Genomic DNA, 15622 nt, shown 5'->3' on the forward strand with positions numbered 1-15622 from the left:
CATATATGCCCCCACCTAGCATGTACAAAATAAATAGTGCTCTAATTTCGTTAGCCTCTTCTATAAAGCTTAGATTTCTTCAATTAAAATAATGTTTGTCCCCATCAGTACTCCTATATGTATATTTGGTATAAACTTGCATTTTAATCTCCCATTATGACACACTTTTAATGATCACAAGAACAAATTATCTCTACATTCTTGCTGTCCAAACTAAAGAATCCGTAAAGACATATCTATTGTGTAGAAAATGGCTGATTGGCTGATGGGCAGGCAGGCTCATCATTAATGTGTGTTAACAAGTTACTCGCAGCACTCCCATGCAACGGGAGAAAGCACATAGAAGCATACAGTGGGACATGTGGGAATAGCCCTGTTGCAGCCTGCGGCCTCCACCATGTCTTCTAGCACTTCACTTCTCTCCTAAAGGCAGACGCTTTCTTCTGAAAAGTTATCTTTCATTAAATGCAAATCAATATAAACATGACAGTCTTAAGATGTCTGTTTCTTATCTGTATATGGCCTATGCACTACAAGATTATTAGGACCTTAATGTAGACATGTACAGAACATTAACAACTGCATACTGTTTCTGCTCAGTATGTCAGCTTAAGATGGTCTTCAGTTGCACTACTAACAGGGAGACCGGCTCCCAGGATTACTCGAAAGAAAAAGTAGTTTCTTACCTCTCTCATTTTCTTTGGCTAATCCCCGGGAGTAGGCAGAGGTTATACCTACAAGACTGTTTGGCCTGTTGAGCTGACTTGAGGCATAGAGTGTGCTGCCTAGAGTAGAGAGTGAGGAGGACGACGGAGCGCTTGAACTTGAAGTTGACACAGGTCTGTAACGTGTGTAAGTCTGGGAAGCATTAAAACCCATTTGAAATATTAAAGACACATAAAACACAAACTGATTTCAAAAGAACAATATTGTTCTCATCATGCCAAAGCCGTCAGACTTCAGCCTACGCCTGTCATGCATGTCATACTGCTTACGAGGCCATACATCTCAGCACTGTGAGAACGCTAAGAGCCAATCAGACCAGCTGTGCTGCCCACAGCATTACCTCATCGTATGTTCTCGAATACTTTTGTTTATAGTCATCTTCTCTAGATGCTTCTGACTCCTTCTTTTCTTCTTGTTTCTCTTTATCCTGCTTTTCCTTTTCTTCTTTTTCTTTCTCTTCATTTTCTTGTTCTCTGGTTCTTGTAGAACGACTTCTTCCTATTGTTTTTTCAGCTTCCTGAAGATCAGTCAATGTTACACCCTGCACACAAAAAAGGCATACATTGTGATACATATTAGTGATCATTTAAAAAGAACATTTTACAAGTTGATACATTAAATATGAATGTAATTTTCACATAGTGAATCACATTCATTTTATGAATCACAATAATGATAGGAATTGGGGAAGTTATAACTATAGTTAAGAATCTGTATTCAAAAACTAACAAAATAGTAAGAGATGGAAAAAATCTCAATATAAGTATCTAATTTTAGAAGAGGAAGAGTCAATCTATAGAATTTATATAATACACTATATGCACCCATTTTCACAAATTAACTTGAGGTTTGACACAATCTTCAGTAAGTACTGTCTTCAGGTTGGACCCCTCAGAACAGGCTGGACAGGGAGTGGCTTAGGACCCAGCAACCACACTGCTTTACAGGCAAAGTCCAAGCAGTCACAATGACGGGTAGGAAGTGAGACAGTAACTAGCCAGAGAGAGACACTCTTCTTACATCCCCCACCTGCTGTTTTCTATACTGAGCACTAGGTCTCTTCTCCACCCCCTCATTTCTACACATTCATAACTTAAGCTATAAAAGGATTACTGAAACATCATCCTTATCTCTTCTGATTTTTCCTCCAGAGTGAAAATGAAATACCCATTTATTAAGTATGTTATCTTCTCTATATTGTACACATTAGATATACCTGTGTTGACCGTCTAGACTGTCTTGCTTGTCTAGATCTTGCTTTTCTTTGGGATTCAGACTCTTCATCCCTAACAGGAGTGAGGTATGACCTACAGTAATAAATAAAAAATTGTTAGTTGGAGAGTCAATATTTATGAGTAGAAATACTTATCAATGTTTATGATTAAAACAAGCAAGCACAGTATTTAATGGGTTAAAAAAGAATCTTCAGAAAATGTTTGTACCTGGCTTTGAAACTCACTAATGCAATATGACCATTCTTATTCAATTTTTATTTTATGTGTATAGGTGAATTATCTATATGTGCGTTTGTACTTCTTGCCTGCCTGTTGCTCACATGACCATTGGGTCCCCCTGGGAGTGGTGTTACAGAGGGCTATGAACCACCATGTAGGTGTTGGGAATTGCAACTGGGACTGCATGAAGAACCAGTGCTTCCAACCACTGAGTAAGCTTTTCAGCCCATGACCATTTCTTTCTAAACAGGAACCAGTTATACTTAGTATAGCATGTTGATTTCTTCCTTTCTATATTTAATGGTCTTAATTTTAAAGAAGCAATGAGAGGACTGAAGGTTGTTTTACTCCATTGAAAGAGATAGAGATCCAAGCACTTCGCTGGCGCAGAGCCAGTTCACAGGACCAGAGAGGAGGACTCCAACCTCTAAGAATCACCTCATTCCATGTTACTTCTCTAGTGGCCCACAAGTCCACTACTAGTGCTGCCCACTTAAGGAGCCAAGTTCTGTTATTTTTTATTATATAAAAAAGGAAAGAAGGGCTGGGCATATGGTGGCTCATGTTCTTAATCCCAGCTCCTGTGAGGCAGAGAGAAGCATTTCTCTGTGTGTTTGAGACCAGCCTGGTCTACAGGGCTATGCAGAGAGAGCCTGTCTCAAACAACCAAACCAAACCAAACCAAACCAAACCAAAAACCAAACAAACAAAAACTGAGAGTAAAGGTTTTATCTTTTCTATGACTAAAATATTTTTAAGTACATCTTCCTTCACAAACCTGACTTCAAATCCCTGACTTCAAATCCCTTACGCCATCCATTTTGGCCTGTTTTGCTTTGCTGTAACAGTCTTAAATGACTTGTGCAAGTGTTGTCTGACTTAGTCTTTACTGTAAATGTTGGGATGTCTGCACTGACATGGGAATTCTTCACAGTCCTATTACTATTCACGCTCAGAGTAGAAATCATAGTTTTGTTCACATTTTGAACAAAACCCGAGTAATTTCAAAAGGAGATGAAGCTTTGCCTCTAGTAACCAGGATTACTTGGGTAGTTCGATCATTACCACTGTTGTCACTGAATTCAGCTCTGTCTGAAGACATTACAGAATCCTCTACTTTCTCTGTAAGGTTTAGTGCACCCCTGCCGTGCTCTCCAAGGCCAGTTATGGTCTAGCCAGTTTTCTGACTTGAATGCTCCTCTATAGAGGGTCTCTGTCAGCTTTCCTGCTCACTCAGCTTGTTAGGCACTGTTCTTTAACAAGCTCTGAAGTCAGCTGTGAGTTTTATGCTGTTTGTCTCTCTTCTACGGGCACGTTAAACTCAGAGATTCCAGTAGCGCAGATTCACATTCCATCTGCAGTGGGGGGTTGTTTCCCCCTAAATCCTTTAGAGGGCTTCAACTCCTTTCAAACATTGGGAATGTATTCATTACTGTCCATATTTCGGATTGTTTCTGAAGTCTGCTAAGACTAGAATATATGATTAATTGTTCTGAGCATCTGTTTTTTCAATAAGTACTGGCAGATGACAAATTTCTTACCAGTGGCTTTCAATCTCGGCAGTTAAGGGAAACGTAGTTTGAAACAGGGTGAGAGGCCTGCTTTCTTGTTGCTTCTGTGATTACAGCAACTGAGAGCAAGTCAATCAGGAAAGGTCAAATATGGTCACTGTTTTGGGACAGTGAGCAAATTTATAGAAGGGCAAAATTGTACCACAGCAATTATTTTGACTTAAGCTGTTTAAAGCAGGCCAGTAAGCAGCAGCCCTCCATGGCCTCTGCATTAGTTCCTGCCCTCGCTGCAATCACCCTTTCCCTTCCGACGCTGCTTTGGCCATGGTGTTTGTCACACCAACAGAAGCCCTAAGGAAGCCTGGTTTCAAGAAAAACTGTGCATCTTCATCTGGTTGAGTATCACATCTTGGTCAGAAAGATGTAACTGCTTCTTGTCTTAGGTCCTCTTAGCCACCATAGTCTCAGTAGCTTTTTACCATGATTTTTTAAAACTCTGGGTCACAGCAGCACATGTCTATCTGGAGGACAGCTCTTCTTTAACTCAAGCATTTCACAAAAAATTATTTTTTTAACTTCTATTTTTTAGCTTATGTTCATTGGTGTTTTGTCTATATGTATGTCTGTGTGAGGGTGTTAAAAGCCCTGGAACTGGAGTTATAGACAAGTGTGAGATGCCATGTGGGTGCTAGGAATTGAATCTGGGTCCTCTGGAAAAGCAGCCAGTGCTCTTAACTGCCGAGCCATTTCTCCAGCCCCTACAGAATACTTTCTTACCAAATCTCACCAAAAGACTAGTTTGGACCTAAATTCACAAACTCACCTTTTATTTCATAAGCCTGGATTATTTTTTCCAAATTTCCATTAATGTTAATTTCTCATAACTGTTTGTTAAGGGGATAAACTACCAGCTGAATGGTTTGTAAAATCTGTGCATGCTTATTTATTTATTTATTGATTGATTGATTGATTGATTGATTGGTTTTTTTGAGACAAGGTTTCTCTGCCCTGGCTGTCCTGGAACTCACTTTGTAGACCAGGCTGGCCTCGAACTCCCACCTGCCTCTGCCTCCCGAGTGCTGGGATTAAAGGTGTGCACCACCATGCCTGACCACTTTAATTTTATATGCAATATCTGTTTCCAATTAGTATAAAGCCATGGCCTTTTAATCAATTCAATGTTTTTGTTTTAATTAAAGATTTTTCTAATGATTTATTCTACAAAGTTTTACTTATTAGATGAAACAGATTTACTTATAATGGTATTTTAATTGGTCAACCATACTATATATTTAAAAAACTGAGTAACAGCCTTCTTATTTCACACTTAGCTTTTTTCCTTTCAGATAAAATACATTTTTGTTTTGTTTTCTTTTAATAGAGTTTTTCTATGTAGTCCAGACTGGCCTTAATCTTGTGGCTTTTCTGTCTCAGCCTCCTGAGTGCTGGGATTACAGGATGATTCACCCTGTCTAGGAAGAAATATAAAAAGACAGTGGAAGAGAGTAACTACATAAAGCAATGGTTCCATGTAAAGACAGCATGATTTGTAAGGTGCTCCTGTGCATTTCAAATGATGGTAAGCAACAAGCACTGTCTCTGAAATGACCTGCTATTATAGTCTACCATCTGATGGTAGTTTTCTCTACTGTTAAACAAACATTTATTTATCAGGGGGCTGAAAGATGACTTGTGGGTTAGAAAACTTGGTGTGTAAGCATGAGGGCAAGGGTTCAAATCCTTGGCTCCCACATAAAAGCTGGGCACGGCTCACATGCTTATCACTCCAGCGTTAAGGGTTGAGAGAGGCAGGTCTCGGAAGACAGAGTGTGTTCACCGAAAAACTGCTAAGAAAGCATGCAGAAAGGTGTATGTGCACAAGTATGCATGCACCACAAACACCACAGATATACTGCACCCCACCCACCCACAAACAAACTAACAAAAAATTAAGGCATTGGAATTTTTAACTAAAAAGAAAGGAGGAATATGATACAATCATGATCAACTAGGACAACTGAACAGTGTGCTACATAACTTCATTTTAATCTTAAAGTACCTAATAGGATAAAGAAATTTAATTTTTTCAGTAACAATTTATTATCTTTTTTCCCTAGCACTGATTACCAACCCTAGGACTGCACATCTGCCAGCAAGTATTTCTTCTATCACTAAGCCAAACTCCTAACCCTGCCCAATATATATTTTTGCCACTGTGTATATATTTTAAGACAAATAAATAATATATATTTCAGATTCACTGGTAGAATTTAATGAAAAGAAAAGATAACCAGAAAAAGCTAACAATTTATAAAAAAATTTCCAGTTAACTATTTCATGTGGAAGAAAGTCCAGACACTAAAATTACTTTAGGTGTTACTGAAACAGGACAGACTCTCTAGAAATATGAAACAGAAACAAGGTCAAAAGATTCAACCACGGAAGGCCTTCAGGACACTCACTTCCAAGTCAGCCTTCAGTAGGAAGGTGTCTCAGAAATATAATATTTAGGAGTTTACAGCAAAGAGAGGTTCAGGGTGCAAGGCTAAATACCAGACTGCTATTATCTCCTGTAATTTCTGTGAGAGTGACCAGATGCATCTTCCCCAGCCCACAGGTGGGTAAGGCCCCACCCTGAGAATGGAATTTAAGCACAGGCGAGAGAGTAAAAGAAACGGGAGAAATCAGTAGCTCTGCATCCAGGAGACTACAGGCACAGCAGGCAGACACAGTGAGGGGGACTGTTACGTCTGTTGACTCTTACAACCCCCTGCAAGAATGGCACAGGGAGTACAGGACTAAGCCAGTGTTCAACACAGTGTTAATGATCTGTGCACCTCTCCAGACCTCTACCATAGATGCAGATATGTCGGTGGGTCTTTATCTGTCACCATACAGATGGTGACAGCCAAGGAGTACTACTGCTAACACCCAGAGACAGATAAGAAATCTAGGAAGAGATTGGCTGAGGCCTGAAGGCAGACAGGATTGCCAGGCAGCAGAAAACGTGGGAACCAGATGAAGGGTCTGAAAACTAAATGAAAAAACCTGGAAAGTCAGAGTGTAGTAGGTTCTGTAAATTCTCTATGAAGGAACCTGGTTTTTCTTCCATGTCTTTAACTAATGATTCCACCCTAGTAACTATGGTGGTACACTGAGATCACTCTTTTTTTTTTTTTTTTTTTTTGAGACAGGGTTTCTCTGTGTAGCCCTGGCTATCCTGGAACTCACTCTGTAGACCAGGCTGGCCTCGAACTCAGAAATCCGCCTGCCTCTGCCTCCCGAGTGCTGGGATTAAAGGCGTGCGCCACCATGCCCGGCTTGAGATAACTCTTTTAAAGCTCTTTTTGAAAGGCAAAACTGTGATAGTGTTTAAATAATAAAGACTGTTTACAGTTTTAACAGAAAAAAAGATAAACATTTTGTTTCTTATGCCACTAGAATAATCTTTGTTGTATGTAACAAAGATTATTTACTTATTTATTTTTAAAGATTTATTTATTTATTATATGTAAGTACACTGTAGCTGACACCCCAGAAGAGGGAGTCAGATCTTTTTACGGCGGGTTGTGAGCCACCATGTGGTTACTGTGATTTGAACTCAGGATCTTCTGAAGAGCAGTCGGTGCTCTTAACCGCTGAGCCATCTCTCCAGCCCAAAGATTTATTTTTTAATCTTTAATATCCTCCACTAAAATTAACACTAATTTAAAAAGTCATACCCTCTTCAATTCTCTTCTTAAATGCAATCAATAAACCTGACATAAGAATCAGTTTGAGTGTTACAGCTGTCATGGAATACACAAGGCACTGGTTTTGAGCCTAGCTCTGACGGGGGTGGGGGGGAAGACAGACGGGAGGAAAGAATCATATTTGATTTGGAAATAATTGCTGATTCCAGGGGATATTCATTACATGCTGCCTCTGAGATGTTTGTTTAAATTAAAAGCATGGAATCTTAGAGATAGAATGGAGTCTGGACCTTTCTTTCCAAATGCCGATTTATAAGTAATTAAGATACAAGTGTCTCCAGTGTAACTCAATGGTAGACGGAAGCCTCTTGTTTGACCCCAGTGAAGAAAAAGAGGAAGAAAGCAAAAGGAAGGATGAGGAAGGAGGAGGTAAGGAGCCGGGTGGAAGAACTGGAAGGAAGGAGGAAGACAGAGGAGTGAGCCTGGGACTGATACGTGAAGCCATGGCTTCACCACTAAGCTACACGGCTAACCCATACATCTTATAATGATAATTAAAGACAAAACTGTTTAAAATACATCTATTTCCTTTGTAACAAGAACAATTAATCTCTCTCTCTCTCTCTCTCTCTCTCTCTCTCTCTCTCTCTCTCTCNCNCNCACACACACACACACACACACACACACACACACATTCAAATAACACTAAGATGCTAACAGCTAAGAAGACGGTTGTCTGGCTTTGCCTTTGATTGACCCAGACATCAATTCTTTCAGAGATGACTAAAACGCCTAACTGCTAATAACTGCTAGCTGTGCCCATTTCCCTAGGTTGGAGTCAATACATGACATTTAATTTATTAGCCTATTAAAAGAAATGGCCATTGTGGTGGTTTGAATGAGAATGACTTAGGGTCACATATTTTAACAATCAGTTCCCAGTTGGGAGAGCTGCGTGAGGGGGCATTGCAAGTGTGACCTTGTTGGAGGAAGTATGCCATTGGTGATGGGCTCTGAGATATTAAAGACCCCTGCCATTCCCAGCTCTTCCTCCTCCTTGTGCTGCAGTTCAAGATGAGAGGAGCTCCCAGAATCCCTCTCTAGCCATAGCTGCCTGCCACCTTTACCCAGACATTTATGGACTCTAATGCTATGAAGCTATAAGCAAAATCCCCTTACTCTTTTTTTAAAAAAGAATTATTTATTTTTTTGTATGTGAGCACACTGTATAGACGGTTGTGAGCCACCATGTGGTTGCTGGGAACTGAACTCAGGACATCTGGAAGGGCATCTTACCCGCTGATCCATTTCTCTAGCCCACCCCCTTCTTCTATAAGATGCCTTGGTCATAGTATTTTAGCACAGAAGCAGAAAAGTAATTACTAATACATATCACATTTCCAAGAATAACAAAACAAACAAGCAAAGAGCACAAAATACCAGAAACTGGCCAAGCATATCAGCAGAACTAGTACTGAGAGGACCTGTACACACCTGCGTCTCTCCCTGACCTCGGAAACAGTGCCAGCAGTAGTTGTAGTCAGGGTGGTGGCGGAAGGAGCCGCAGCATTTACAACAGTTGGAGCCACAGGAATGGTCACTGCGGGAGGAGCACTGTCCTTTTCTTTCTCAGTACTATCCTCAGCCCACAAACGATTTGAGGTACTATAGCATCATAAGCAGCAACACAAAAAGAGAAAAGGAAAACAGCTAAACAACGAAAGCAATTTCTAGAAGCTGAAAACATGTGACCACAGGGATGGATTTTTTAAAAACACAAGATTAGTAATCAAACAGCTCACGAAGAGCTGCCAAAGAAATAAATTTTTATTTTAAGCAATATGATTTAAGACCTTAATATTTTTCCCCAGACATGCATAATTGCTTGTTTTTTTTGTTTGTTTTTGTTTTTTTTGGAACCAATTTTTGTTTAAAAACAATTTTGACATGGTAAATAAAAAAATCCAGAGCCCACATTTGTCTACACAACGATGCATGCACGCACATAAGCACACAGTAGACCTGAACACAGAATGTCTCTGTGACTCACCTGCTCTGTGTGCCTGCGGAGGAAGAACCCGGGGGAGTCTTTGCAGTAGTGCTTGTGCTGGAAGGGAGGCTTCTCTGAAGCCCAGCTGCAGAGGTAACTGTTGGTGTTGATGTGGTGCTTGGAACACTACAACTAATCAAATCATCTTGTCTTCTACCAAAGGAGCAACTAAAGGAAAGAGGCATTTCTATATAGGATGTGTCTGTATGTGGACGCTACATTCACTATCTTAGATATCACACAATTGCACACAGTAGAAAACAAACTGTGTTCCTAATCAGACCACCAGCTCCAGCACCAAGAGTTGGACCTACAACTCGCTAGAGTATAGATTAATTTTACTGATTTGATGGTGTAGAATTTTATGCCTCCTCCTCCCAAAGCCTTCAATAACAGTCAACACTGAACATTTTCAGAATATGTTAGACCAGAAATGGTCATGCCAGGCTGGTTCTAACAAAAAATGTGGAGTGGATTCATTCAAGGAAAATAAGGCATATGGCCCATCCGAAGAAAAGTTTCTTGCAACGGGTTAACTCCTCAGGAGTGACCCGTGTCTACGTGTATGTGTTCACATCTTATTCTTCTTGATTTCCACAAAGAACTGAAGGAGAAGTCTCCTAGTCTCCACTATCACAGCATTGATTCTAAACAGATATGCTTTCATAGCTCTGAGTTCTAGTCCAAACAAATGTTCCAGATCATAGACAATAGCTAAATCAATTATGACAATATCCCATTTCAGACAATTTAGTCAATCATAAGACGTTCCATTAAGTGTTAAAAGACATTTCATAATAGTCCAAGTTTAATTAAATATATATGCAGAGGATAAGTTAGAGTAAATCCACACCATCTTTATATTTACTGTGTCTCTAAATTAAATTTAGCACACAAAAAGATGTAATAGTTTAAAAAGATTATTTTAAAGCGGTTATTTTTATAAGGACACAGAGAAGCCACTTATAAAGTACATCATACCTTCTATGGTAAGTGGATCCTTCATTGATTGAACTATTCTTTTTAAGATCATCTTCCCATTTTCTTCTTGTGTAAGAACTACTTGTTCGCAAACTCGAAGACTCTCTGTGGAAACAACAGCCTTCAGATTCTGGTATGTGATTTTAGAAGAAGGTTAAGAAAGGTATGTACTAGTGAAAAAGAGTAAATGTAAGTAAAATCTCACAGGGAAACTTCAGGATAGTTACCAAAAAGTGGAAGGAATTTTAGTTCTAGGAGTCAGTATATAACCCTAAATAAAAGCATTTAGAAGCATATTATTTATAAGACAAAATACTGTGATTCACAGCATAAGACATATAGGCATACTATATGATGTATAATGACAAAAATATGTTGAGAACCTATACAATATATAAAATGTTAGCTGAAAAAAATGAAGATACGTAATTAGACACTAAAGCATGACTACAAATAAAAAGTTCTATAAAAATAAGAAATTAATTAAAAAAAAAACCAAAACCCTGACAGTGACCATGCAGTNNTTCCNTNCTTCCTTCCTTCCTTCCTTCCTTCCTTCCTTCCTTCCTTCCTTCCTTCCTTCCTTCCTTCCTTCCTTCCTTCCTCCCTCCCTCCCTCCCTCCCTCCCTCCCTCCCTCCCTCTCTGTTTTTTTTTTCAAGACAGGGTTTCTCTGTGTGGCCCTGGCTGTCCAAGAACCCTGAGATCCACCTGCTCCTGTCTCGTGAGTGCTGGCATTAAAGGCCTGTGGCTCCTCTGCTCTGGCTGGGCTCCCCTTCACTATGTGTCTGAACCTATTAGTGTGTCCTCTGCTTTTGCGTTCCTCTCTGTGGCTCAGCAGCAGTGCTTTCCTTGCTATGCAGGAACACACTAAGCCTGCATGTTCTTGTCCCGAGGACTGTGTACTGGGTGTTCTGCTGGTGCTGGACAGCCCTCGCTCTTCCTGAAAGCCCGCCCCCATACTTAAGAGTCCTCACATCTCACACCAACAGTAACACTGCGGACTCTGCACACAGCCACCTCACTGCGCTCACCTGTTCTCCTTCTCTTCAATGTCAGACGTACTGGCTAGTCGCCTCGGGATTGTAGGGGCAACATACGCAAGTCTCGTTCCTTTGTTATCTTTCTCCTGACAACAGAAAAGTCATGAATGAAAAAAGGTGCGATGAAAACATGAAGAGAAGGTTTTAAATGACGTACACTTCTGTGACTGTGCAGTACTTTGCTAGTTTAGCTTCTGAACTTTAATACTCATACAATTCAACAAGGTCCTCCAAAAGCAATGAAGAATAGCCAGCTCAACCGGTTCCCTTTTCCTGCTCCTTATGCCAAAATTAGAAAATCATTTACTTCATGAAAGGAAGAAAAATCCTTTATTAATGACTTTTTCTAAGGTTTGTATAAAGCTAATGTAGTAGGTTAAAATCCATTTATTTTTGTTGAAGAAATAAGGTTCAAATAAAGTTCAACAAGGAGCCACTTAGTTATATAAGCTAGTTACAACTCTGACAATTCATGCTTTCAAATATTAAGGTATTCTAAACAGACATTATCGAAATTGTATTTACTTCGACATGTGGCTGAGAGTATGTAGTGTTAGTGACACTTCCACACTGAAAATATACTTGGCAACAAAGTTATAAGAAAGCAAAACATTAAAGTGAGTGGGAAAGAAACCTCATAGTAGAATGTCTAATACAAGGTAACATTCAAGAGAAAGAAAACTGTATTGAAAAAACTTAAGTAGCCTAATCACAGACAATTCAGTAAGAGAGCAATTTTGGTTGTACCCGTTTGATGCAATATTAACACTGTCTTTCAAAATATAGTTAAATATAGTTAAAAATCATTAAGACAGATACTTGTATAAGATAAAAAAGGTAGCCTGGAAATTGCAAATAATAATTGAATTTAACTTGATCATGCTTACATGCTAGAAAAAAAATTGTGTTCCTTAACTCCAGGAAACTTACTCAATAATAAATAAACCTATTCATTCCCTAGAACATTCTATTCAAAAAGCTAATTTGGAGGGCTGGAGAGATGGCTCAGTGGTTAAAAACATTCAATGCTCTTGCAGAGGAACGGGATTTGGTTCTTAGCACCCATACAGTGGACCTACAACCATCTGTCCCAGGAAATCCAACATCTTCTGACTTCTGTGAGTATCAGGCACTCATGTGGTGCACTTCCATACACACAGGCAAAACACTCACATGTATCAAATAAATAAATCTAAAAAAAATCAAAAAGTTTTAAAAGCTTAGTATCTCCCCAAATTTCTTGTTTTATGCAAGCACAACTGCCCTTCCAGGCACTCAAGACGGGAGCATTCTCCATTCTAGAGTTGGTAAGTTAGGTTGATACCTAGGGTCTAATGGTGCTAACTAGAACATCTCTCCATTACCTTTTCTTTATTATCCAAAGAGGATGAGAGTCTCGGACTTGAAGCTGATCGTATCACTCCTGCAGTGTCCTTCTCCTTCTGGGCTTCTTTAGATGCAGTGATTTCAGCCAGGGCACCATAACTGCCAGTCTTTCTAAGTCCTAACCTCCAGGATGCAGGGGACTCATCTTTTCTTTCTTCTTCTTTGGGAGAAATTTTTGTAGTCGATGTTGGAAACTGGTTTTTATTTCATAAAAGACAAAAACAAGTTATTAAAACCAATTATTCCTTAACTTAGAAATAATTAATTTACAGATAACGTCTAAAATTTTAAGTGATAGTTTCAGGAGAAAACACATTTACTACGGTTAATGTCGTAAGGCAACAATCTAAACCTTAGAGAGTAAATAGATCGCCTTTGTAGAGGTTAGGTTTATAAACACACACTACACACTTCATATCACACAGAAAATGATGATGCAGATACAGAGAACAATGAGCACACTGTAAGGACTTGACCCATGCATCTTTGGAACCCACACTCAGGAAGCTTGTTATGTCGTAACCCAGGTACTTGCACTCTTGCACATAGAAGTGCCTCACCATGGCTTTTTCACCCTTACTGGGCACCAGCACAATGCCAGTTTTGCGCAAGCCCTGCCTCCATGATGCAGGATCTACTGACTCCACAGGCATGAGGGAAGCAATGAGATCAAACTAAAGCCAATTAAAATAAGAAGGGCAAGAGATACAGATTGAAAGTATGAAGACAGAAAAGGGAGGTGAAAAGAAAAAAAAAAAAAATCAACCACACTTTTTTCCTATATTTCAACTTTATAATAACTAACATCCAGTAAGTGTGTGATGGCCCGACAGTTGAAAGCCACTAAAACAAGTTCTAGTTTCCCCAAGAGGTAATTGGGAAGAATCTAATAAAGAAAATTCTTACCCAGTTAATGGCACACAATATAGCAATATAGCACATGAGTGAAAAATTACTACATATGGATTTTGTTTTCAGTGATTTATACAACCCAGGTGGAAATTTAATTTTCTAAGTAAACTTAATTTAGTAGTATTTTAAAATATTTTAACTTTAAATTTACTGTTTATTCTTCCTAATAAACATTAATCTATAATTTTAGTTACAACATATTTTTACACATAATTATTCTACTTCCCAGGGTTTTCACCAATATATTAGTTATCATGCTTAAAATACACTAGTTATCACCATTAAATAATTTACTTTATCAACTTCATCTTTTCAATTCCAGAATTTTAATGCTCAATGCACAGAGAAGAGACTATATCAACTAAATATAACAAAGTATTGTTAATTAAAAAGAAAAATCTTTTGCATGCATGGTCAAAATCTTCTCAAACTGCAGGTTAGCAGACCTTTAGTGACAGTACCACGCTACTAGGGACCACTTTTTTACAATATTCCTGGTAGCTTGTAGTTCATTTCCATTAAGATTCTACTTAGTTCACTTGTCTGCATCTGAATGATTTCAGGATGTGAAACAAAGTACCAAGAATTGTACATAAGGTACACTGTAATCTTACTGGAGTAGCTAGCTAGCTATCCCCCCTGTGTCCCAGTGCACAATCCAGGCTGGTTTTGACAGCAGTCCTGTCTCTGCCTCTGTGCTGCTGGATCATCAGAGTGTGTGCCACTATGTTTGACCACAAGTAGGTATCTATGCATTTTGGCAACATGCATGCACACCAAGCTACACTTTGGGCTTTGTAAAACATTGATCGTATGTGAATGAGTGTGCTTATGTTCTAATAAAAGTTTATTTAGGGGCAATGAAATTTGAATATGTCCGAAAGTAGCATATTACATATTTTCCCAAGTATTTAAAAATGTTAAAAACATTCTCTGCTTGTTTGCTATGTGAAAATAGGCATATTTTGTGAGTTCCTGCTCCAACTGCATCTCCTGCAAAATGAAATGTTTTTCCACTGTGACTAAGCAAACAGACAGCAGATACCATTTACGTGTATAACAGAGGCCAGCATGTAAGAGAGGTCTGCTCCTGTCTATCTCTAAGCTAAGTTCTCATAACTCTGTATGACTTATCTCAATATAACAACTCTACAAGCACAAAAAAGAAATGCTACTATTGCTCTTTTAGACTTGACTCAACCAGAGCAGTAATATCAATTTTAAAAATGACACCGCTATATTTTAGCAGTTGATTAACTCCCATTTTTGATAACTTCCCATTTTATACATCAAGGATTTAGATCCAAGACCTGGTCCAGATATCTAAAAGTACCTTTCATTTTGATTGGTACATGAAGAAATGTACTGAATACTTAACGGTAATTCTCTACTTGCACATTTTCTTCTTTTGCTTTTATAACAGGACACCACATCTACACCTACTTAGTCTTCAGAGCATATCTGTTTTTTTTCTGGCTGACAAGCTGCCTTTGCCTACTCTTTCAATTCAAGTACTCCAAGAGTCTATTCCCAGGTAGGCTGTGCTACCTTTGTTTTTCTGCCAAGGATTGAAATTAGTTTTCTCTTTCAAGCTAAATATTAAATTTATTAAACTTATTCTAAAATTTCCTATTCTCTACTCTAACCCAACCCTTAAATTACTAGCCTTAAAGTCAATCAGTCTGTCTGTCTATCTATCTATCTATCTATCTATCTATCTATCTATCTATCTATCTATCTATCTATCTATCTATCTATCTATCCATGCACCGAGTCTATCTATCTATCTATCTATCTATCTATCTATCTATCTATCTATCTATCTATCTATCTATCTATCTATCTATCTATCTATCTATGCACCGAGTC

The 15622-nt window shown here is 38.7% G+C and overlaps 1 protein-coding gene across 11 annotated transcripts in view; it reads right to left on the reverse strand.

The window, feature by feature from the left end:
• Ppp1r12a (protein phosphatase 1 regulatory subunit 12A) overlaps window positions 1-15622 on the reverse strand; it is a 113209-nt gene that overhangs the window by 18085 nt on the left and 79502 nt on the right. For 3 of the 11 annotated variants that reach the window (XM_029542560.1, XM_029542557.1, XM_029542559.1), the window contains exons 10-18: window positions 13402-13515; window positions 12820-13035; window positions 11447-11541; window positions 10415-10519; window positions 9434-9601; window positions 8878-9048; window positions 1943-2033; window positions 1067-1267; window positions 687-858 (exon numbers count right to left, since the gene is read on the reverse strand). In XM_029542560.1, coding sequence (XP_029398420.1) covers window positions 687-858; window positions 1067-1267; window positions 1943-2033; window positions 8878-9048; window positions 9434-9601; window positions 10415-10519; window positions 11447-11541; window positions 12820-13035; window positions 13402-13515 — 1333 coding nt within the window. The remainder of the gene's footprint in view (window positions 1-686; window positions 859-1066; window positions 1268-1942; window positions 2034-8877; window positions 9049-9433; window positions 9602-10414; window positions 10520-11446; window positions 11542-12819; window positions 13036-13401; window positions 13516-15622) is intronic. The other 8 variants (XM_021204359.2, XM_029542561.1, XM_029542564.1 and 5 more) reach the window with 5 other exon arrangements.

This window comes from Mus pahari, chromosome 9 (genome assembly GCF_900095145.1).
Source record: "Mus pahari chromosome 9, PAHARI_EIJ_v1.1, whole genome shotgun sequence".
Lineage (NCBI taxonomy): Eukaryota > Metazoa > Chordata > Mammalia > Rodentia > Muridae > Mus > Mus pahari.